This window comes from Lepisosteus oculatus, chromosome 7, assembly GCF_040954835.1.
Source record: "Lepisosteus oculatus isolate fLepOcu1 chromosome 7, fLepOcu1.hap2, whole genome shotgun sequence".
In the NCBI taxonomy this organism is placed as follows: domain Eukaryota; kingdom Metazoa; phylum Chordata; class Actinopteri; order Semionotiformes; family Lepisosteidae; genus Lepisosteus; species Lepisosteus oculatus.
The window spans coordinates 31,144,661-31,170,057 of NC_090702.1; the positions used below are offsets into that span (position 1 = coordinate 31,144,661).

Here is a 25,397-nt window from a genome sequence, read left to right on the forward strand (position 1 = left end):
GTAGGTCGTTGTAACAGAAGTCTATAATGTTGTGGAGATATATTAAATGATATGTTAATTGGTAACAAAATAAGTGAAAACAGAAAATTTTACTTAGGATTTTAGATGTATTGTCATCCAATATTTGCAGCGTAAGCTCCAGTTCATTGTGACCATTAGCCTTTCAGTCTTAATTCTTTACTGCATGCTTACAATCTCCAGGGCATTCACAGGAAATTCAAAATGGGCAGAGTGCATTTTTAACTTTAAAATTAGGAAGCAGATCCTAAAGGAAAGTACATTTAAATTCTTTGAAGTATGCAAATACATTCAATCCTGGACACACACTCCACCTCAAACTAAAATAAAGCGTCTATCTAACAAATTAAAGTGATTCCTTTTGACCTATCCATTTCTAGAGAACCATTTCTAGTAATCCATTTCAGTTATTGGATTACTTACACAGTTTTGAAAGAACACTGTACAAATTAAAGCATACAGTATACGCATTGCACAAAGCACACAGTTCAGGTCTACTGGAACAAAGGCACTGCAAAATGCAGACATAAATTCTAATACTTTAAATTTCTTACCTGTTACTGTGAAGGAGACAAAGTGTTCTCTACACTTTCAGCACAGAATTTAGACAGGATGGTTCAGGGTTTAAGGTTCTCCGGAAAGTTGTGCCTTTCACCTCATGTGACGTGACACATTTGCTCTGTTGATTGGTTAGTGTAGTTATGAATACTGTAGCTTGCATAAAGGTTTTGCAAGACTGAGCAGCAGCAAAATTACAAATACTGTATAGGTCTGAGAAATTATATAGTATCAGGCATTTGATCATTTCAAGTGGGTTTTAATGTATATAACTATACACACAGCAAGTTTTGTTTTGTTTTTTTTAGAATGTGGCTAAAAAACTTTAATCCATTATTATCTCTGTGTATTTACCTGCTAAAGATAAAAACTCCTCAACACCTAGGTATTTTAGAATAGAAACAATATAATTCCCAGAATCTCACATTCAAAATAAATTACTAAATTATTGAAATTATTATATCCCTTTGTTGTGCAGTACATCTAAAAAAACAAGTCTTAATGGACCCACAAATACTTTAAGAATAAAGCACATTACAGGTTTTGTCTTAAACAATATTTGTTTATTTATTGTGGTTGCAAATTCACTGATACACCATTTAAACATGTTGTATGAAGCTATCCACTACAATAGAAATACCCATAGTGTTTACAAAATGGCAGAAATTGCAGATGGTGTGAAGACATGGTTTGCATAGTTTTATCCATATAAAATAATTACATGTGTTTATAAAAAGTAAACACACAACAAAACAAAAGATAAACATTAGTATTAAATGACTTTTCTAAACACATCTGAGAAATTCTTCAGACTTTTAAAATGAATTATTTTTAATACAGGCAAAGGTATGGGTAAACTGAGTTGTGTGAAGCATCCATCCAATCTTATAACACCTGATTTGAACTGGGGCTAATCCAGAACAAGCTAGGTCATAAACGCAGCAAAATGTAGTATTGCAATTTGTAATATAAAAGAACAACAAAGACATAGTGCAGTATTCAGTACATAATCAAAAAACAGTGTAATGAAATATGAATCGAAGACACTTCACGTCACATTTTATTTCACTGTAATTACGAGAATCAATTATTTATCAGCCATGTAATTCATTCAGCATTATAGCAGCAAGAGGTATGAAGCATTAAAAAACAACACAACCTGTTATGAATAAATATAGTATACGCATGTAGTTTGACTTGAAAAGCACTTTCGAAGCTCTATAATTATACTTAAGCAGTTTTATGCATCACTTATGCAGGAAATGTAAATAGTATTAAGCATCCAATTCAAATTAAGCTGTAACCAACAATTTTGTTGTAAACATGCAATTCAACAATACCCAGAAGCCACATTAAACTACAATAATTGTTTTAGGTCCTGATCTTAGAATTTTCTTTAGATTTTAAAATATTTTACGTACTACAATTTCATCATTTAAAAAGAAACCTAATATTTTTAAAGTATTGGTTTGAATAGAGTTTCCTAGAAATTTAATGAGTGTTAACTCTGATTAGGTAAATTTGGTGAGGTAAAAAGCCCCCACCTGTCGTGTTAAAACAACAAAAATTCTCAATGTGTAACACCAGCACCCTATATCTTCCCTTCTCACATTAAAAGATTTAGCTGAGGATGTTATAGCTGACACCAGTAAGATTAATTTGAAAGACAAACAAGTCAAGATACTGAGTATCCGATCATGTTCAATTCAGTGCATTTTATACTCAGTGTGAATATATGTTTTTTTCCCTACGCACATTTTTCAAGTGTCTTATGTCTAGACATGACACAATCTACTATTTTACTATTTACCAGAGATGTACTTGACCTGTGCAGTTAATCACTGGATGGATATGCCTAATGCATATCATTTAAGCAAACTCTTTAAAAAAATAAAAACATATTGGTGTAGCCTTAGAATTCTCATTGTCAACAGCTCGCAATAGTCCTTAGGTTATCCCTTCCCCACACCCCTTTAAAGAAAAATAGTGGTACGAGATATTTCCAGAATCACAAGTCTATAACAAAATCGAAGATGTTTGGACCTTACTATGTCTTGTCATGCTTTTTAAAACTATTTTTAAAAATTACTATTAAATATCGATTCCGTCTTTATGGCACCGACATCAGATAACAGCTTCCACACAGGAAAATCTGAAGGAAATGGGTGCAGGAAAGAAAAATGCTTAGCAAAACCATACAATAATGGCGGAATGTTTTATGCCTTGCTTGTCTCAAAAGGAAAAAAAAAAGAAATACACATTGTCCATTGTTTCAGTTATGCAGTGATACTGGAATACTTTTAACACTTTAGTTCATATAAATTTGCATATATGCTAACTTTGATTAAATTACTTGGCAGCAGGTGCAATGCACTCCGATAAAGCAATGCATTCACAGAATTTTACTGGGACTTTAACTCTCAGTATATTTGCCTTTGCATTAATTGGACAATCTAATGCAAACTGTAGTCAGTCATAAACTTCAGCAAAGCCCTACACACCAGGAATATTCCTATGCTAGTGGATGTGCAGCAGTCACAGGCATTCATTTCTCTGCAGACCTTGAGCACCATGTAGGCAGTGCTTAGTCTGGTCTAAGTACTAAAAGATTTTGTGTCTTATTCTGTGAACCAACTTTGCCATCCCGGGATAATTGGGCCTACAAACCTATTCTCCCCAAACATTCAAAACTATGCATAGTTTTCATATGCTTCCATTGTAAATATGCAAGACATGTCAGAGTTACATCATGAGCTCCTACATATGTATTGCTTTCTGGTTGAAAGGCAAAATTAGCAAGATGGTGTCATGTTTATAAAAGAGATACTGCTGTTTTATCCCTGTGCAACAGGTCTGAAACACTCTTAATCCACAGAAAAGCAAATTGATCTCAGATGTAAATAACCACAGATCCATTTTAGTAGGGGGAAAAGGTGATATGAAAAAATTGCTCCTATAAAGCACAAACTTTCCTTATTCAAATGCTTTGCTTTTAAATGCCTCTGATTGTATTTATCTTGAGTATAAAAACGTGTGAACAACCTCAAATAAAAAAGCTGTGACATAGGCTATAATGTAAATGGTTATTGCTTAATATATGTACTAACATATATTAGAATATTTGACTACCATTAGAAAGTGTCCTTAAGCTAAACGTCTCAAAGCGATGAGTGCATGTGAGCTAAAACCACTGCAGTCATTTCACTATTCTCTATTAGGTCAACCATTAAAATCAGTACCGCTATTAGCTAACATTAGTCCAATTTCAGCATTCAGCTTTGCTAGAATGATAAATTTGATAATTAACTAAAGATAAGATGGTTAGTTTTGACACGAGAGTGATGTAGAATCTTTCTTTTAAAGACAAACCAGCTTAATCTGACACACCAAACTTTCTTTAGGATGGAAAACTTTTCACAGCCTGGTTTTGTTCATTAAAAAAAACTGCATCACAGGTCAAGTATAGATTTCATTTCTTTTGTTTCTGCAATTTAATATAAACTTATTAAAAAACTTATATCAAAATAAATGTTCAAATTTCACAGCATGGTTTTCTAGAGAAAGAACAAGGTCTTGTGCAAAGGCAGTATACTTTAAACATGACCATATAAAACTGTGGGCTTTAAATACAGTGCTAATATACATTTTGCTTTTTTCCCCAGGCTATTATAAAATGAAAAAAAAATGTTTCTTTTTTGTTTGGTATTAAAATATACATAGCAAAAGGGATAGTCTAGCACTTTGTTGGTTCCAGCCTTCTCAAGTTCTTTGAAAGGTTAGTGTCCCATTCCTGCTGAGAGAGAAGAAAAAGTTGTCAGTGGTCAGAAAAGAAAGAACCTAAAGACAGACTGTAAAATCCTTATGCACAAAAGCATAAAGGTAAAGCAAATTTATCAGCTTGTGGTTGGTATTATGAACCAATTAACATTGTCTTGGTAGCACAATGTGTATTTTGTAACTGCAATCCATGAAATAAAAAAAAACATGGAATTCATTACTAACTCTTATCACACAAATGATAAGGAAAGGTGAGTGCTGTAAATCAACACTTTCTATGCTTCACTTCTGCTTCTTAAAGCAATGTGAATATTAAATGTTCATTAATTTGTGAAGGCAAGGGGTAGTATTATAGTCAGAAAGCTATGGGTTTGAGTGTATTCATTTTAATTATGAAACCACTACATTTCACAAGTTCCCCAATGATTTCTGAGGGAGATGGTTCCTGTATATTACAAAACTTATTCTAGGTGCTTAGAGTTTTGTCACAGTATTGGCATACCTCACTTGATTTTTTGGGCCTCTGTATTCTTACCTCAGCCTGTCTTATACAACAATGCATTGCTAATCTTCCAGAGCACGCAGTCATAATGTGACAATCAAGGTGGAGGAATGTTGGCCAGATTTGGCTCGTGTCAGGTAATTTTAGAACCCAAGTGAGGGGAATTGCATGTTACAGAGACATGTCCAGCATCCTTGTAACCTGCAAGGTTCTTTATAGTGGTGCACATTCAGAGTAAAAGTCAGAGCAAACACGCACTCAGTTACGGCGATTTATAAATAGTGCACTGTGGCACTGACATTTTAAAGGTCATACCTTAAAAGCAACACAACCACTACTGATTTACTGCACACTGAAACCTGGCAGTATCATGTTTATAAATATGAGTGTAAAGCCACATGTCCGGCCATTAATCAAGGACTCTGTAGTGCAGCTGAAACCAAGTTCAACATTTAGTCTTTAACCTTGTCCTTTAGATGTTTAGGGTTCGTCATGTCATGTCATGTCAGTGACTGGCTTCGAAGTCATAAAAGGACACAAAGAAAGGACTCAGCTGTTTGGTGGCATGCATTAAAAATCACAAGGGGACATATGTTTGAAATAACCTTTTCATCCTTGGCATCCCCTTGCCAGGTTTTCGAGCTGTATTCATCAGTCAACTCAACGACACTTGCCACTTACCATTGGTAACTGATTTACTCTTGCCTCCTGTTGTCATCTGCAAAGACAACGTAGTGTCATCAGGTGAATGTTGGGGGGCAATCAGAGGAAAAAGAAAATTTACCAGTTAATCTGTGCAAGTATTTAAGACAACCTACCACCATCAGTGTGCCATATTACAAAAGAACAGTTTTAACCTTCAGACTGATAGCCATCGAATGCTCTACAATGTTTCTTTTGCTGTACAAATACATGTATACAGATATATGATTTATTCATTCAGTTTGCTCAATTGTACATATGGTTAAAAAAACAGACAAACAGCAATTGATAGTTAGGTGTTTAATTATATATATATATTACAACTATAATTCTAATTCTCATTACAAAACACCATAATATAATTGCTTCATGTAAAAATAACATACATGGTACAGCTGTAATTGTTTAGGAGTGCATATTACTTCTGTTTTACAGACTGTTAAGCATGAAACTAACGGCAGTCTGAAGGTTTCAATTAAAGGAAGTACAGAGTGTATTGTTACTGCTGATCTGTAGCCCACATTCTTCAGCAAAGAAAAAAAGCAAGTACAAAAGATGATTGAGGTGACTCAGTTTCCTAGCATGCTCAAAGTCACACACAGTCAATGGCTAAATCAGGATTTGACTTAATCATTTCAAATATTCTGTCATACTTAATCAATTTAATCAAGCTTTCATAAGGGTGAACTTTTTGTTTTCTCTCAAACTAAGTTCACACATTCTTCCTTTAAAAAGTTAAAGAAAACAGGATCAAGGATCAAGTCCTCAAAGTGGTGAAAGTGGTTGTCTTCATAAATAACTTACTGCAGAGAAATAGAATTATCCAAGTGTAATAATTACAGTGCTCATTCAAAGATGAAGGCCTCTAACTAAATTTCAAAATTAAAATTTTGTGGAAAACAATTATCCACAAAGAAAAACAGAGATTTTTTTGTGGGTGATTTTTGTTTAATTAAATCCTGCTAACAGTACAATATTCATAACCCTGGTGCTTTAAGGATGAGCTTTACCAATGTGTGATGGGGTAATGACTTCCAGTATCCAAGTTCTTTCAGTACTAGTCAGTTCCCCTGTTTATAGGACAAAAGCCTGCAGACATAGTTTAGAGAGGTTCTACACTTCTTGTAGCTGTCATGCTCCCAAAGTCACAAGTTCAGCCTATTTGATTCTTAGAGCAAATCTTTACTCATGCCAAATTCTCTCTCTGCAATGCTTCACTGCACCTACTTTACATATAATGACAGACTTTAACAATTCAGAATTGTAACCCCTGATTCTAGTTAAAAAATATTGTGCATACAATATGTTTTATTACATAATCTGTAGTTGTGACGATTATCATTATTATTATTACTGAAGAAAGTAAACGCTTACTATGAGAAATCCCTGTAGCATTTCAAATTGTAATTTATTTATTAAGAGTCACAATAAAATAAAACAGAACATATTGCAATCACACATGTACAGAAAGTGGTAAAACACTGAAGCTAAACAAATATTAGCAGCAGAAACAAATTTAAATAAGACCAAATTTCACTGCTTATTTCAGAAGTGAATTGTTTTTCCATTTTCTTTATTTTTGGGGGTAATTTTATTCCATATTCTGACTTGCTGTTAAATGTTGCTTTACATAATATCAGTCCCATTATTTAGTGATTAGTGTGAAGAACACAATGCTTTATGTGTTAAAAGGTTTTACCTTTTTGGCTCATCCAGATTTAGGTGGTGAAGTCAACTAGCTAAGAGAGGGCTTAAGCATAAAAAAATAAAAGAATCCAGTGTTATTTCAGGATAAAAGAGATTTCTTATATCTCTCATTATACTGGTGCCTTTTCAACAGCAAGAAAATACAATGATTTTGACACAAAATAATAATATGTGACAGTATTGGTACAGTATCTCCACTGTGAATTTAATGAATACAGGGTGAACTGATTCTTGTCAGGTTCTGATTTTAAAAATTGTGCTTGCCAGGACAAAAACATACTCTTGATATGGGTAGAAAGAAAAAAAAATACAAGGCAAAGCTTTTTAGAAAACACAAGTAAAACTAATTTTAATGTACAATTTTATGTGGAAGTTCCTCTTTCCTGCTCCTGATCAACTGAATGAAATCTTGAAGGCCAATATAAAGGTAGAAACAGTTAATTAGTGAAATTGCAGAATGCCTTGCTTGCTCACTTGAGCATAATATTTAAATTGTGTCACATAGTGTCTATGAAATACGAAAAAAAATATGATAAAAAAATAAAAACAGGAACATTGCATGAGGACCATAAAGAAATCAAGGAATATCTCATCAACCGTCATAAGCTCACCTTAGCAGAGGGGGTTGTTTTGTCTGGGGAGGAAGCCTTGTTTTCCCACAAGCTTCGCTTGTTTGTTACATCCCCAGGCTTCAGATCCTGCAATGGAAATCCGGGTTTGAGAATATATTTTACCTATCTCCAGTTGAACATCTTAGAGTGTCAGGAGTAAACTGATTCAAAAGCTTGTACAACATTTCCCCTTTTCTGCCTCAGTTGGTGTCTTTAAAGCAAAAAAAAAATACATGCTGTATACTTCCATTTGCAAAACTGCATTCTTTTGCACTGTGAATCATACTGTATATACAGATTGTATAAGAGTTTAGCTTTGCAGACTTAAGTTGTTTTGATGAAGTAGTTCAAGTAGGTAGCTGTGTCAGCACACATATGCTGCAAAGGAACAAGTAAAAGTTTATTCCATGCTGGAAAGAGAAGAAAAAAAAACACAATGAATAAACCTAAACTTGTTCCGCTAAGTTGTTTTATGCTTTCGTGTTACTTGAATTGGGTCTCATCCATGATAATTGAGTAAAGATCTGAAAAAGCCAAGTGTAAGTAGTATCTTGTTAGACTTTGCATTCACAAAGGTGAATGCTCCTTATGTAAACACTTTCAACAGAGCGCATGAAATTGGCACATGTGTGTGAAATTTAAGTGTAAATTGCACATTACAAGCATGTGTAATTGAGGAAAAGGTTCCATGAGAAGGTGTATTGTACCTTATCAAAGATAACAGGAATATAAGTATTGTGCAGGCATCTTTACCAGTTAGGACAGGTCAGAGGCTGTGAATATGAGGGAAAGTGCAGGAGAGTGCATGGAAGCAATTGTTCTGGGGTGTAATGTAACATATATTTAATGTAATATTATTGCATTCTTGATGTAAAATAGTATTGTTCTTGATACCACTGTCCTTCATGCTTTTCTTCATATGCTATTTGACCAATCCTTCTTGCCCTGTGTGAAAGGAATGCCTGCATGTTCAGACAAACCTCCTGTGATGCACAGTAGCTTATTCAGAGGAGAATCTCACCTCACAGCATCTTAGAACGTTTTTGTAAGCAACATCCATGTTGTTCATTTCTTTGTTCATCCTCATTTCTTTTTTCTACATTATTTGCACACATTAGCATGTAATAAGAATATTTAACAGAGTAAACTCTTTAAAGTTGTTATGAGTAGGTATGGCACTACAAATAATGCTTTTTGAAACTTCTTTTTCTGGTCTATAAATATGGCATGATTACAAACTCCTTATCAAAATGTTTGTAACATTGTATAATATATATTAAATGGAATTAAAACTAAGTCTTATCTCAACACATTAGAAGACATTAGGTATTTATATGCTCTACTGAAGGAGTGACTATACTGTACCAGAGGTTGTCAGTAAATATCTTGTGCTGCACTATAAAGCTGAAAACACTATACGAAACATTCCACTCCAACCAGACACAATTATACAGAATAAAACCAGTAAAGTGAAAACAAGCAAGCAAGAGGCTTTCACATACAGTACCTGTTCTGTAGAGATAAAAGAGTATGCCAGCACAGAGAGCAGATGAGAGAGGAATCTAGCACTCCAAGGACAATGAGGCTTGGAAATGAATACTGAAGAGGAGAAAAGTACTTAGGCAGTAAAGAAAGAGACAACAGGATGAGGAAGCGTAAGCTGTTACAAAGCAAATTGCACTGAGTTCGGAATTTAAAAACATTATTTTAGCCTTTAGAAATTTTAGTCTATTTCTCTATAAATTAAGGAAAAGGTTTTGGGAAAGGTACAATATTGCATGTGTATGGACATTAATCAAATGTAGTTTGAAAAAAGTAAGGTTAAAAGAATTCAAATGTTTTAAATTTAATTTAATTAATGTTTAATGAGGAAAAAAAACTTTTTAAAAGCACAGTATAAGGCTTTTAAGTATAGTATTAACATTATTTAAGAAACCACTGGGGTCAAAATGGAACAAATGAGACTGTCACAAACAAGATAATTTTCATAACATCCTTCATATACCCTCATGATGTTCCTACAATCAGCTTTTCTAGACCTCTGCGTTAATAATAGCTAGGTTAACATTTAAAAGTGCTTTGATTAAATGACTTGATTCAATGCATATTTAGTATACAATAATTCTATATTATGTGCATGTTTAGGGTTTCTTACAGAACTGTTTTTCTCAAACAAAAAAACTACACTAGAACTGTACTCGGCCTTTGTGCACTGTTCTATCAGTAAAAGTTTTCCAGATATTTAGTAATTGTATTCATATCCACTAGGGGTCACTGTATAACCACATAAAGGGTTCTACGCCCGATTCAGAACTACGTTCTGCTACAGCATGTCAGTTTGAGACTGAATTTTCCTTACACAATCTAGAATAAAATCGGCCATCTAGGAAGGGAGTATGAGACTGCTGCTTTAGATGCAGCTTAGATTCAGGTTTCCTACAGAAATGAATATCCATGATCAGAAAACTGCTTCCCCTAGGCAGAGCGGTCAAAGCCCAGAAGCACAGGGGTGTCAGGAGGGATTGACAGCACACAAATTGTCTCACCCTGGATGAGACAGAAGTCCATTACAGGACTATGGAGTGAGGAACAATTTAGATCAGCAAATCCAATCCAGAAAGGTTGTGTTTTGAATTTAAAATGACAGCACCATTTAAAAATCCACACTATCAAAGGGATATCATGTAAAATTCACCCAAGATTCAAACCAGTCTTGACCGCCATGTCAAGATGCCAACCCTTGTGTGAAACTCTTACTTAAAAGCTATCACTCTAAATGACTGCCGATAGGAAAAGTCATAAAAGTGTTAGAAAATGTCAAAATGTCTTCTTTTCTCTTCTGCTATGGAATGAAATTGTATTTCTTCCTGTTTCTGCTAGTTGAGCTGTGTTAGAGGGCTAATGCACGGAAGATGAGTTTAAACTTACAGAAGGTTTTGCTCCTGGAGTTTTGCCACTTTCTGGAGTTTTGTTGAGCCAGTCATTGATACGACTGGCCACTCCAAACTTCAGTCCAGCAGCCTCCTGTGATAAAGCCATAAAATTAGCTAGTTTAATGTCAGTCAAAACAAACAAACACTTCCTTCAAAGGCACTACAATAACATCCACTATCATAAAATACCAGGAAATCTACCAGTAATACCAACTGATTTGAGGGAACACATCCTTATCCACTAATCTTCCCACGTATTGGCTAAGAGAGAACTGAAAAATAACACTGTAGTTTGCTGTCTGGAGGCATTTCTTAAGTATTGGCACTTATACAATCTTCTTTTAAATCTCTAAGGTTTTTAAGTCAGTGGCTTGTTCATATTTTTAAGAAATTAAAAACAAATATCCTTGCTTTCTTGATATCAAAAGCACAACATGCATCTTTCAAATAAAAAAAAACATTGTCCTGTAGCGTCTTTGAATACTAAATTAACATGTAATGTTTCTTAGCCAATCGAAATAAATTTCAGACCATGGCACAGACCATGCAAAAAGGGGATTAAAGAGGATTACAGAAATGCATTTTGACAGAAACTCAGAAATAAATATATAACAGGATATATACATCAATGTAACAGACTTAAACTGCAATTTGCAGGTCACCAATATGCAATATTTAATCTCTATAAAATATGTTTAAATCGCATATTTAAACTAGTATTGGGCACATTGATTACTAAGACACATAAAATCAATTAGATATGTAAGTTAATAAATATAAACTGACACCACAGAATTCAATTTATCACCTTGTTCGGAGCCTGTGGGTTTCCAGGAGAGCTAAACACATTCCCTTTCTCCCACATGCTCTTGATGTTGCGAACCCCATCACCGACCACAGGCAGGTCAGCAGAAGGAGATTTTGGGGACTTTGGCTCCTTGTTGCTCTGAACAAAGGAAAAAGGGAACATATGTTGTGATAATATAATGATATCACATGAAAAAAACAAATGGATTGATCACTAAAATAGCACATCAAACTCAGATAGAAATAAAACAAATTAGACACTCCCATATAATGGAGGGTGCAGAGCAACACATCTCTAAATTAATATGTGCAGATGATATGCAGAATTTACCTGAATAGCAGTCGTGTACTGCTCCAGCTTGTTGTCAATCTTGGAGACAATGGGTGTGTGTGAAGCCTTAACACTGCTGCTGTAAATACAGGGAGCAGGAATCATTACAAGCATGTAACAGCTATGAAGAAATGCACATGGGACTCACAAATACTCTGTATTTGCAACTAGGAAATGTATTTTATATATAATTGTTCTTTACCAATAAGAAAAACAAATACGTTGTATGGTGCATTAGAATTTGGTGCATTATATCATTGATCTATATTGAGCATGACAACATGCTTTCATGCTTCCACAGTTTAATGAATAAATTATCTTGAAATGTTGTTCTGAATATCCTGTAACACCTTCCACAATCTATCCATCTTACTAGTTGCTGTTTACCTTTCTCTGTATTTTCTTTTACACTACATAACATCAGTGATCAGGAGTTTGTACAGGGCAAAACACTTCTGTCAGTATTCCACTGGCCAATTACTGTTGCAGATATTGCTCACTAAATTAATTGGCATGCTTGCAGTCATTGGAGCATCATAAAATGAATCTTTGCCCAACAAGTGATCCTGTGGGAAGGGCATGATGTGCCAGAGCCTGTCTGAGAATTCTATTCCCCTTGGCCATGGGAACCTGAGGTCATTGTCCTAAACCTAAAGGGAACAGCCTGAATCAAGAGGGTGAACTGAACTTATGTAGTGCACCAGTGCACTTTTCAGAGTGAAATTAACCTCTGATTGTTCCTTTTCCATTTGCTGACATAGCTCCCCAGTCAACATGGGGCCATTAAGAATATTTTACTTTAGTGCTTTGCACAAATAATTCACAACATATGCACTTTGGTATATATTACCCACCTGATTATCAGTCACACTTTATGTGAATGTGGTGTTACATAGTCTGCATACCTCCAGCATAGTGACTGCATATGATACAGTAACATTCACAATGCTTTATGACTTCAGTTACAAAAGATACATAAGATGTAACAGATACATAAGATGTACAGGTATACCAAGATCCTGACAATTGATGTAACACATGTAATAGTATGTCTTAGGGTAAGGACTATGGTCACATTTAAGATTAGAAGGGGTTATGATAAGGGTTTGTGATGCAGTTAGATTAAGAGTATAATGAAAACCTATGTATCTGCAATGTATAGTGGAAGGATGGTCATAAACGGTTATTAATGTTGCCAGAACATATTACTGTATGTAACCTCAAAGAAAGTATTAGAAAGGTACTGAATTTATATTAAAATACATTATTTCTGTAGCTTCTCTATAAACACTAAATTTATATTACAAAGAGATGACACATCTTTTAAAATGTAGGACATTAAGCATATCTTATCACAATTACTTCATATGAGCATGTTTTATCAGAATTACTTAACATGAAAATGTTAACGAACCCACTAGTACTGAAAACCAGCAAACATGGAAAAAATGTTCAAATTGACTTTGAGAACCTGATATCTGCCCTAGTGTCAGTGCTTTGCCCAGTGACATATTCTCAGTCATATTACAAGTACTTAAAATGTAAAGTCTGAAGACAGTGAACCAAACAAAACTCTGTGTTACTAACCTTTTCTGGGCTGACTTGTTCAAAAATTCTGCCCTTTCCCCGATCTGTAAGGTGATGTGTGACAGAAAACGAGAAACATGACAACAAATGACTAAAAAGCAAATACTGCATTAAAAAATGAATATAACAACTTAGTATTGTAAATTAAATTATGCTTTCATGACACAATCACTCCCCACCTCACGTCTGAGGATGCCACATAATTACGAATCTTTGGAAAGCTTTTAGCTGAGAGGGGGAGACACACCCTTGACATTATATTTTACTGGAAAGCAACTCATCACACTGCAGCCTATCCAGCACATTCAACTGACAATTACTGTGCTGCACACTGGGTAGTTACTGTGTAGACACAATTTTTAAAAAATAAATTAATTAGTGTCTGCAGTACAATCTCCTTGTTGTTAAGACAAAATACCATTCTTAGCCCATGTTTGAGTTATAATTCTATTGTAATGAAATCTTTCTCCACCCACTTCAAGAAATATCTTGTGCTTTTCTTTTAACTATCATGCTGCCAAGAAAGGCAAAGCTTCTTCAGGCCAGTTGAATGTACTTGGCTGTGGGAACAGTGGACAGAGTTTATGACAAATTACATCAAGAATAAGAGGGCAAGTTTTCATGAAGCCCTTAAAAACACAAGCTTAAAAAAAATTAGCTCCCTGCAGTAGTTATGGGAGTTCTTTAAATAGCTCACAGGAAATTCCCCAATTTCAAACATGCTTTCACATTTCCATATTTGAGCAAAGCTCATTCTGTTAATGTTACTGCTTTCCTGTATATTAAAGTTAATGTTTGAAGTAAACAGCATGATGTATCTTAAAGTGTTATTTTGTCAATGACATGTGTTGCTAGAACTCTGTGCTGATAATCAAAAAGAAAGTCCTGCTGTTTTAAATATAGTTTAGAAATTTACTTTTTGAACTCTATTTTGGAACACATTTATTTTGTATTACATAGACACACGGTTTGTGCTGTAAAACCTGTGCTCTCACATATATTCTTGTACCATATGTGCTAAAATGTATGGATTGTTCTTTATATTATTCAGTGGTTGAAAGCAGAACCAATATGTCTCCATGTTTTTGTGTAATTCCATGATAAAATCTAGTTTGAACACAATGGAAATATTTTACACTGTTACAGAGAACATCAATTGAGTCTATACAGTAGACTGATTTATAGTTGTAAGCAAAGCTCAAAGATTTCACATTCCTTCATCAAGGATAAGTGATGACACAGTGGGTTCAAATTTGTTGTTTACAGATGCATAACACTGCCAACTAAAACAGTTGATAACTATATAAAATATGGTCAAAACCAAACAACATAAAAAGTAACAGGCACAGCACACAACTATCTAAATCACTGCATTTTCAAACATCACACATTTTAAATAGCAAACATCTAGTTACAGTACATGTGGAGACAGTACGTACAGTGAACAAGATGACAAAATAAATCTGTAAAAAGGAATCAGAATAACACAATTTATAAACAGATTTGGTTGATCAATGAATAAAAAGCAACAGAAATTAACTCAGTCCACTAACTTTTGTTTATTGGGCCTCTTGTGAAGTTCTATCAAATGGACATATCGCTTAATCTGCTTAATCATTGGGCCTCTTGTGAAGTTCTATCAAATGGACATATCGCTTAATCTGCTGTTACCAAATCCGTACCAAACAAACAAAACGTTAGCAAAACAGAAAGTGACCATGTCTGGAAAGGATGCCTAGATTCAGAAACAACCATTATAAACTCAGACAAATTGTGTATTGCTGGTTTTCCCTTCTGGGCATTTGAATAAAGACAAGTGAGTTGACAACCGAGTAACTTTATGATTTAAAACCGAATCAGCATTCCAACTATTCAAAAGACTCCCTATGCACTTCAAGATGTTCAAGTAAGAGTAAAGATAAAGACCAGTATTTGTTGGGACTACTATAATAAAAGTGAAAAAATATAACACTTTTTATGACTGTGGTATTTATACACTTCGTAGTTTTCATAGAATTCTTTTAATTACATAAGGATTTCTTTAGAATCCATCTCCTCAGCAGTACTGACCTTCAGTGAAGAGCCCCGTGGGCTGACACATTTAAATGGCTTCTTTCCTTCCCCTTCAGGAACCTCATCTGAAATTTTCTGCCGCTTTTCTGCAGCCTCTGCTCGTCTCCTTTCAATTTCTTCTTTCATCCTCCTCTTCTCCTCCTGGAATCAAAACCAGGAGAGAGCTCTTATCATTTCTGCTTGATTCTCCTAGCTCAGGGATGGAAACTCAAGACATGGGCAAACATGTCTGCATTGGTTCCAAATCAGCTCTTAATGACTCAAATGAGCTTATTATTGATTAAATGGTACCAAATGGACAGCCTTTTCCAGTGCTTCAGGTTCTGAAGCTTTGAAGAGTCCCAGAAAACTTTTAAATATACTGGACCTTCAGGTCAGGATTTCCCATCCATGATTCCTGTTCTGACTCACTTCCCAAGTCTACAGCCATCTTGGACCACCCACAGAATAGGCCAACTGGTGCATGCTTCACAATTCAGATCTAGGTGAAAGCTTGCTAAATACAAATTAATGGTAGAGAAGGAATAAAAGTAAATATTTCACCCATTGACCATTCTGAAATCTGAAATAGCCTTTTTGATTTTTATAAAAATCATGTTATGTGTAAGGAGAAGAAATATTAAAGAAAGACAACAAGACACTAAGTGTTGGTTGGGATTCATGAAATGAAACGGTCTCTTCGTCCCTATTCTTTACCAAAACACACTACTGCTTAATTTTGGTTGGTGTTTACATTAGAAAAGAGTAAAAATGCAATAGCAATAATGACAGTACTCTATTAGTGGAACTACAGTATTTCATGAGGTACAGCATGCACCAAATGTATTTTTCACATAATTTCTCTTGATAAAAAAGCAATGTTTAAGCTGCAGTTACAAGGCTGGTCCAATTAAGTGTAAACTCTACGGATTCAGAACCAGCATTTAAAAAAGTCAAAACAAGTTGACATGACAGTTCTTTATATCAAGTCATATCTGTACATTTTGTATGACAATTTCAAATGTGTAAACAAACTTGGATATGCTTTGAAATTATACCCTTTGTTATGAGTGTGCCTCTGATCCTTGCTAGGATTTGACCACAAATGCTCACATTCTGCTCCATAGTCAAAACCACATGACATCACTCCCCCAGACATCAGAGAATTCCACTACACCAATAGGCCAGGCCTCCTGCCTTGAAAGAGCATAACACTATCCAGATGCCAAGGAGCTGACATTACCTTCTTTAACAGGCATAGTACTAAATTAGCCCTGTTACATTGAGAGGTTCTAAATCTATTGACTTTGCAACTATTTTGCAATACGAACTGATGTTCTGTCAAAGTTCTTATTTTCATTGGTTAATCTTAATTTCTCCGTGCCCTGCACATCCTACCTCTTCTCTGGCTTTCTTTTCGGCTACCTCCTGCTTCTTCCGCTGCTCCTCCTCCTCCAGAATTTTCTTCCTCTCTTCCCTCTTCTTCTTCAGCTCCTCCAGCTCTGCCTCGGCCTCATGCTGCTTCTGCTTCAGCTTCTCAAATTCCTCGCTCTCAGTTTCGTCACGCCGGCGCTTCAGCAACTCCAACTTGCGCTCAGCCTCCAAGCGAGAGGCCGCATCCTGCTCCTCGGTGTCCTGGCTCTGCCGCACACTGCCACGGCTGGGAGAGGCCACACAGCATACCACAAAGCGTGTCAGCCAGGTACAGTAGCTAGCCAGCAGCTCTAACTATCAAGTAACAATCTAAGTATAGTAGTTATCCTAGAAGCCTGCTCTTTAGGCATTAAGATTGAATGAGCTAAGCTAACATCAAACCAAAAAACAAGGTTCAGAGATAAATAACAGGCCACTATACCCAAAGGCACTCTGTAACTAATTAATATGATGAAACATATCTGTCCTTAAGAAACCCAAATAAGAATGTGCTTGGCATGGAGGAATTATATAAAAAAACATATTAAACATTGAGCTGTTAAAATGTGATAACTCAGTTTACAACACTCAGGCTAATAGGTATTGACTGTCTGTGTGTGGTCACTTTAATGAGGTTTTAACACTTTGTTGCCACTGGAAAAAGAGTCAATTCCCACCTGGTATGATGTCCCCTCAAACATTTGTAATATCTCTGGAAGTCTATACAGTAAAAGCCTGGTTCATGGCTTAAATTAAAGCTACAAGTTTAAACTAAATAAACAGGTAATAAAGGTAATTCAGATTAATATTATATGGTATATCCACAATATTTAATTGAACTGTTATAAGTTCAGGATTATAGGCTTAAAGCTTTTACCACAGCAACAAAATTCTAAACACTCCTTTAATTTTTTTTTATACATTTCTGCCTGAGCTACAAGTTGCATATTCAAGGGGGTCTTCTCTACCTCAGAGTTCTCTCTGGTTTCTTATGTTTGGCAGGGGTTTCTTCACGGATATTTTCTCCATTTTGTTGCTTTGGCTCTGGAACATCTTCCTTATGGCGATGGGTGACTTCCACCTTCTGGGTTACCTTCTTTTCATTCACCTGCGTGGAAAAATTAGAGAGTGAACAAGACAGGTTAGAGACCGAATGACTGCATCAACTGTTTATAAATCAAACAAAAAATGTAAATATTAGCACAATCAAACCACGCATAACAGTGTACTAAAAAGACACAGAATGATAGTATTTGATTTAATTTTGTGAATAATCTAAAACAGTAGAATAATAAAAAATCATGTGGTATTATTATAAGACCTAATAATTGTGAAGCATAATAACATAACTATACCTCTTCTCGCATGTATGGCCTTCTTGGTTTGTCTTCTATGGCAATCTGCAGGAAAAAACAGACACTAATAAATCAAATTACATCTGATTTGGGATATATTCTGACATTCATTGCATAGCCCAACAGTGGCAGCATAACTTTGACCTGTACCCTTTATCCCACAGGCATGTACTGTATCAATTCATTATCATTGTAATTGTTAGGATACTGATATTACTGATAAATAAAAAGTACCAATGGGAAGTGTTGCATCACATTAAGGAATATGTTTTTAAGGAACTGAGAATTTATAAAATGAGAAAGGCAAAAAAACTAATTTAAAAATAAATAAATTAATAACATAATTAATTATAGGATGTTTTTCTCCTTTGGAGTTCATTGTACTATTTAAGTAGGCTACTTTTCTAGAGGATTAGATTGCGTTGAACTTGTGATTGCAGTGAAAATGTTCTCCTGTCACAAAATAAAGATGGTGTTAACCTATGTTTTAATTCTTTTAACTGCTGTATGATACTCACTATATGGCATCTAACATACATTCCTTTGTCTTTTTCTGTGTAATCTTGAGCTAAATTTCAACTGTTTTCCCTGCTAAATCATTTGGATTAAAGGTGGGATCTAAATCATATAATACTGTTAACATCTAAATCATCTGCCTGTATAAACACAAGTAGAAGAAATGAGTAACATTTGGCAGTATTCTAACAGAAGTTCATTTTTCATTTTCCATTTTAAAGACAATCCTTAAACGTGATATTTTGCTTATTTGCTTGCTTACTTGTACATTATGAATTTAGAAGACAGTAAATAACTAGCAATGAAAGCTAATGCACTGAAACAATCTAATTTATGACTTTTTAGTAACCTATTGTTGGCCATCATATGATGATTACTTTTGATTTCTTTAATTGTTTAAAATATATTGGAAATAAGCTTGTCAAGACATAAGAGCCCTTAATGCATTAGATAGTCAATCAATCAGAAAATTAGGAAAATACTTTACCTCCTCTTTCACAAAGGACTTTTTAGTCTTCTCCTCTGTCACTTCCTGTAATAATAATCACATAAATAATATTAATAAGAAGGGTGTTTCAATGTTATTCAAAATAAGCAAACTTTTGTTCTTATGCAAAACAGTATCTTTGGACCAATGAGACAATTTATCCTCTAATATAAAATATAAATGCAATATCATTTTTAACAGAGAAATTAAATTGATTTCTATATTACACATAGAATTTAAGACTAGTAAGAATTTAAAGGAAACTAAATTAAATTTAATTTGAAATAAAATATATTACCCGTTCTCTTGTAAAGGATCTCTTAGGTTTTTCCTCTATTACCTGCAAGAAGTTACAGTATGAACAGGTTAATAGGTCCATGCACTAATGACATTTCCGTGCATTTACTGTAGATATCTCTTTTGGATTCCAGAGCATTTTCCACTGAAGTGCACCCGCAAACCCACTATGCAGGAGATTGCATAGTGACCTGAAAAACTGCTTCACCAATATGAATTAAGATGAAACTTTAAGAAGACCCAATAGTACAAGCACAAAGTAGAATTTAGCCAGGACATCAGGGTTAACAACAAAACGTTAGCAAAATATGTCCATGGAAGCTTTAAACATTGAGTAGTCTTTTGACAGGTTTAACCTGTCAGGCCCAAAATGGCATCTCCTACAAAACTGTGTCCCCAGTCATCATACTTCTCGTCCACCTACAGGTCCTCCAACTCATGGTAAAAATGTAGTGTTGCGTGGAGGTTTCCCATCCTGGTACTTAGCAGGCCCTGCCTTGAATTTCAGATCTGAAAAGATCAAGCTAAAAGGTGCCATTTCTTCTGTTACAATTATTGGAAGAAGAGTATGCTCAGTGTAGTCATATTCATCATCATTTTGCCTGAGAAAAACATTTCCATGTTCCATTGACACTGTGCAATTTAATTCCAGGATATTGATGACCTCTGAAATACTCAGTGTATATATTTATTTTGCACATTTATTCAAAAACATGTGATTTTATTATTAAGTCAAACCTGGCAATGTAAAGTTATCAATTGTAGTATGGTGTAATGAAACTACAAAGGAAATAAATATCCTAAGCAAAAATATGTACTTATCCCCTGTGTCCTCTATCATAGAGGACAAAGTGGCATCTATGGGAAACTGATAACTGCCAAGACACTATTTGCACAAGGAAACCAATGCCATTTAATGAGTGTGATGTTAATTAAACCAGCACATTCGTCTGCTCAAGATGGACAATCTGATAACCCTCCTGCCAGGTAGCCTTTGACATGCATTGACTGAGCATTTCTTTCTATATATCTGTCTATATATTTGTACATTTCATGGTATTCAAATTTAAAGATTTTTAATGTTGAAGACTAAGGGTTTGCTAATGAACTTTTTCAGTCTTCCTCCCTACTACTGACAATACATTTATAATAATCTTCAGTTTTATTTAAATATCCATTCGAAACTCCTGCTACAAAGTTCAGTAAATTGACTAAAACTCTAATCTATTGATTCTTCACATAGTAATGTTGCCTTTTCTTTACTGGACAAGTATCAGCTTACGATCTTACCTCTTCCCTTGTATGGGATCTCGTAGGTTTCTCTATTACCTCCTGCAAAAACATTGTCATATTTATTGAAATCAAACTCCAAAGGGACATACCATCACTGTGATTGCAAAAAAACAACACATTGGTTAAAAAAAACTTGAAAATAACATAATAACATAATAACAATCTTACCTCTTCCCTTGTATAAGATCTTTTAGGTTTTTCCTCTATTACCTCCTGTAAATAGAATAATAATTATTTCAAAGAAAAATAATAAACAATAAATGAATAATTTAACACATTACTAATTTATTAATAGCTATGCAAATAAATTAATACATTAATAAATAATAAAATACAAATTATTTTAATATCGACTATTTTATCTTACCTCTTCCCTTGTATAAGATCTTTTAGGTTTTTCCTCTATCACCTCCTGTAAATATAATAATAATACTTTCAAAGAAAATGCTTGCTCTACTTTTATTTCCAATACCTTCACCTATAAGCAGTCTTTTCCCAACTTTTTTTATTAGGTTATTAAGAGTTATTTCTTTTTGAACAATAATTAATAAGTTGGCAATTTATAACCAGACACAGGTAGAAATTACAGTATAACACTCCTCCATGAGCTTCATTGCCTTTTGCAGAATGAAAACAGTTCTAAAATTCAAAATATACCTATAAAAAAATAATTAGCCTCAGTGACTAAGAACTGGACTGGAACAAACCCAGAAGACACAGGGGTCTTTCAGGACCAGGGAAGGAAACCAATGTCCTTTTTCACCATGTCAGAGAACAACACATGATACTTAGAAAGCATGAGACTAAGTCTTACCTCTTCTTTCATAAAGGACCTTTCAGGTTTTTCCTCTGTCTCCTCCTAAATTAACAAAAAATAAAACATACAGTAAAATCAATAATTATCCAAAACACAATAACAATTATCAGAATAACATTAACATGTCATGTGAAGTAGAGGCTCATGCCTTTCAAGCTTGAATAAAGACAAGCAAAGCTGAGCAGTTGTGGCGGTGCAAACCACAAAAAGACCCCTCACATGACAAAGCAGCAGAAAGGCATCAACACCTTAAAAAAGCTCAGGAAATACTGATTGGTACACTATATTTATACCACGGATGATATTTTGTGGGTGTCTAGGTAGCACAGTGGTGAGCACTGCTACATCACAGCACTGGGGCCCTAGGTTCAATTCCAGACCTACTGTAGGTGTAATATCTATGGTATGTGGAGTTTGTATGTTCTCTCTGTGTCTGTGTGGGTTTCTTCCAGGTGCTCCATAAATCTAAGGCCATGAGTAGGGTAATTGGCTTCGGGGAAAATAGGCTCTGTTTTGAGGAGTGTGGTTGTGTCTGTCTGTGCCTTGTGATGGACTGGCACCTGTTGCTGCCCAGGTTAGACTTTGGCTTCCCCGTGGCCCCGAATTGAGTAAAACAGTTAGAAACCAGATGGAGAATGGATGATATTTTTCAACTATAGCTTTAAACTTCATGAACTGAATGTACATCTAAATTATACTTAAGATTTCACTGAAATACCTTCATTTCTTTAAAAATAACCCCATAAGTTTAATGTCATACAGCTGGTGAAAATAATATAGTATACCTTAAAGGTTTAATTTATTACCAAAAATGAGGTGTTTGTAATCCGATAGTGAGAGCATGTGAGTGTAATCTGTTTAAGAAATACTGAATTTATGTTACTATTTTAACATTTGCCTGTTACACTAAATGTTAGTTTAAAGCAGGATCTGTTCAAGTATTAACACATGCAAACTGCATTTTCTTCACTCTGTTTCAGGTTAACACTAGTTTTGTGATTGCTTTATCATCTCAGTTTTCAGTCTCTTCCACAAACTGAGGTCTTTATTGTTTCACAGTTACAATTTTGGGGTCTTTAATGTTTCACATCATTCTTAATGAGCAGCATGAATTTTGCTACAGTCTTTAATACTCTATTTAAGTTAAGATATACAGGAACAATTTCTGTTCTGTATTTGTTGATTTTTTAATAAAATGTAATAAAAATAGTTTCACTTTCCTGTATAAAAATAATGTATTTTTTATGCAAAGCTCAGCACACGTGGCCCAATAGCAATAATACTTTTTGGCACAATAGCCAAATTAGTCACTCAATTTCAGATACATAAAAAATATCTCTGAAGGTACTAATATACCTCTTCTCTCATATATGATTTCTTAGGTTTGTCCTCTGTGGATTCCTGAAAAAGAAATAAAAATAACATAAAATCAATAATTAACTACAACACCATTCGGTAAAAATTGTGAGGCTCAAGGTGAGTGTTTCCACAGTAAACAATCCTGGAAATAGTGCTAAGAAGCAGTGGCTGAGAAGTATGGTGAAGTATTTGATTTATGTGATATTTTATGAGCATATTGTATGAGGATTTGAGGTTTACAACCCTAAAGTGCGCATAGGGCTTGGCTTCATGTCAGTTTCTGTAGCATTCAACAAAGTACAAAAAAACACGGAACATTTATCATTTGCAAGTCAGCAAATACTGGTACCCACTTTTAGTTCCAAAAAAGGGTGACATACCTTACACACGATATAGCGGAAGTGCACAGACTCAAGTACCTGCATCATGGATCCAAAGCACTAATAAACTCCCCAAATACCCGTCCATATCAGTTATGAAAATGCAACAAAAATATCAAGTCAGGGCTCTACAGGAACTTTAAAAAAAATATGGAAACACAGACCTGCTCCTTCAGATAAGATCTCCTTGGTTTCTCCTCCACCACCTCCTCTTGGGGCTCCTCAGGCTCAGCCTCCACCTGTACTGGTTCCTCAGATTCCTGGTTTTCTTCTTCCTCCTTCTCTTCCTCTTTGTCTTGAGCCCAGGCATTGGACTCGGGAGATTTCCTCTCTTCCACCTGTTCACTGGCTCGCTCCTTCTCCTCATTCTCCTGGTACAGGCTGCACACCTCAGTCTTCTCCTCTTGGTTGTTCTGGCTGTGCTCGAGGATGGAGATGGTAGGGTCCAGCTCCTTCTGCCGCTCCAAGGCTTCCTGCAGCCTCCTCTGACGGCGCTCCTCACGCTTGGCCAGACGATCCAAAAGAGCCTGCTCCTCATCTGTGGCCGCAGATCCGGCCACAGGGGTACCCTTTGTCTCTTCATCCGGCATGCTGAAATAATTCAGAAAAAGAAAGCACAGAAACATGAAGTTCACACTTTATGCAAAATGTTTACACACAGTATTTTGTGTATTGTTGTTTAGATGTGTATAAAATTCATCACCCTTTCAAATGCTATGGAATATACAATACATAACTACACTTTCCCCCTTTCTGAGTTTGAACTTTATTTTCCAGAGAGATGATAAGGTTCATGTATAGGTTTTGCTGAATTGGCCTATTCATATACTGTATGTGTATTGTGAAAACTGCAAGAAGAAGCAATGGAACTACAAATTAAGCTGAGGATGAACATGTTTCCACGAGCAGTAACACATTAGAGAGCACCACTACACAACTCTATACGATGACTAATTCTGATTGTGATGGCTGGCTTGCAAGACAGGACATGATATATAGCTGCATGAGGGCAACATTATTTAAGACTGAATTTTGAGACACTGTATACTGTGGTAGCTGTTTGATGCATAAGTAAGTTTATTTGATACTGAAATGACGTGAAGCAGCTCTACGGTCAGAAATCACACAGGATTGGATGCATAGATCATGGTAGACAGGTTAGGGAGGAATGTTAATGGTGTGATTACCTAATGAGTGTGACATACATTTTACAGGTTGTGCAATGAGCATGGGTCATTAATTTTACATAAAGGCTGTCTCCTGCAACTTGCCAGTCTGCCAAAGTGTATTTTACTTCTGCATTTCATAAATTATTATGAAAGTTTATACATTTCATAATAATTGTTTTATATTAACAAACAGCTCCTGAAATGCTTTTAAATAAAATGTCTTTTAAAAAGCTTATTTAAGATATTTCTATTTTTTATGTGAATTGGCACAATGGCATAGTGGCGAGTATTTCTGCTTGCAGAGCTGGGGCTCTGAGGCGCCATCTGCATGGAGTTTGTATGTTCTCCCTGTGATCCCGTGGGTTTCCTCCAGGTGTTCTTGTTTCCTCACACAGTCCAAAAACATACTGGTAGGTTAATGAGTTTCTGGGAGAATTGGCCCTAGATGTGAGTGTGTGGGTCTGTGTATCTGCCCTGCGATGTACTGGCACCCAGTCCAGGTGTGCCCTGCCAAGTGCATGGAGGGATCTGTGAATGATTCAAGCACTTATAAAAAATGTTATATGCAATGCATATAAAAATATAAAAATACTCATTTTCTTCAGGTGATAACCTGGTACAGTCTCTTCACATCATGCTAAGACATATATGGAAAATTATATGGAAAATTAGAAGCTTAGTTGAAAGGTTGATCTAAACATTCATCAAGTTATTTCTTAAAGGAGC

General features: G+C 35.1%; 1 protein-coding gene across 9 annotated transcripts in view; it reads right to left on the reverse strand.

Moving 5' to 3' along the window:
• Positions 1-1,117: 1,117 nt before the first annotated feature.
• The window catches only part of cald1a (caldesmon 1a), a 125,643-nt gene continuing 101,363 nt past the window's right edge, over positions 1,118-25,397 (reverse strand). For 3 of the 9 annotated variants that reach the window (XM_015338958.2, XM_015338957.2, XM_015338956.2), the window contains 19 exons: positions 23,667-24,093; positions 23,120-23,164; positions 21,761-21,805; positions 21,314-21,358; positions 21,115-21,159; positions 20,944-20,985; positions 19,655-19,696; positions 19,357-19,401; positions 18,354-18,398; positions 17,967-18,106; positions 16,984-17,245; positions 15,604-15,747; positions 13,534-13,577; positions 11,947-12,025; positions 11,617-11,754; positions 10,804-10,899; positions 7,876-7,962; positions 5,537-5,573; positions 1,118-4,369 (listed from right to left, as the gene is read on the reverse strand). In XM_015338958.2, coding sequence (XP_015194444.2) covers positions 4,353-4,369; positions 5,537-5,573; positions 7,876-7,962; positions 10,804-10,899; positions 11,617-11,754; positions 11,947-12,025; positions 13,534-13,577; positions 15,604-15,747; positions 16,984-17,245; positions 17,967-18,106; positions 18,354-18,398; positions 19,357-19,401; positions 19,655-19,696; positions 20,944-20,985; positions 21,115-21,159; positions 21,314-21,358; positions 21,761-21,805; positions 23,120-23,164; positions 23,667-24,093 — 1,825 coding nt within the window. In that variant the 3' untranslated portion in view covers positions 1,118-4,352. Of the gene's footprint in view, positions 4,370-5,536; positions 5,574-7,256; positions 7,308-7,875; positions 7,963-10,803; positions 10,900-11,616; positions 11,755-11,946; positions 12,026-13,533; positions 13,578-15,603; positions 15,748-16,983; positions 17,246-17,966; positions 18,107-18,353; positions 18,399-19,356; positions 19,402-19,654; positions 19,699-20,943; positions 20,986-21,114; positions 21,160-21,312; positions 21,359-21,760; positions 21,806-23,119; positions 23,165-23,666; positions 24,094-25,397 lie in introns of all 9 variants that reach the window. The other 6 variants (XR_001477381.2, XR_011190083.1, XM_015338960.2 and 3 more) reach the window with 6 other exon arrangements.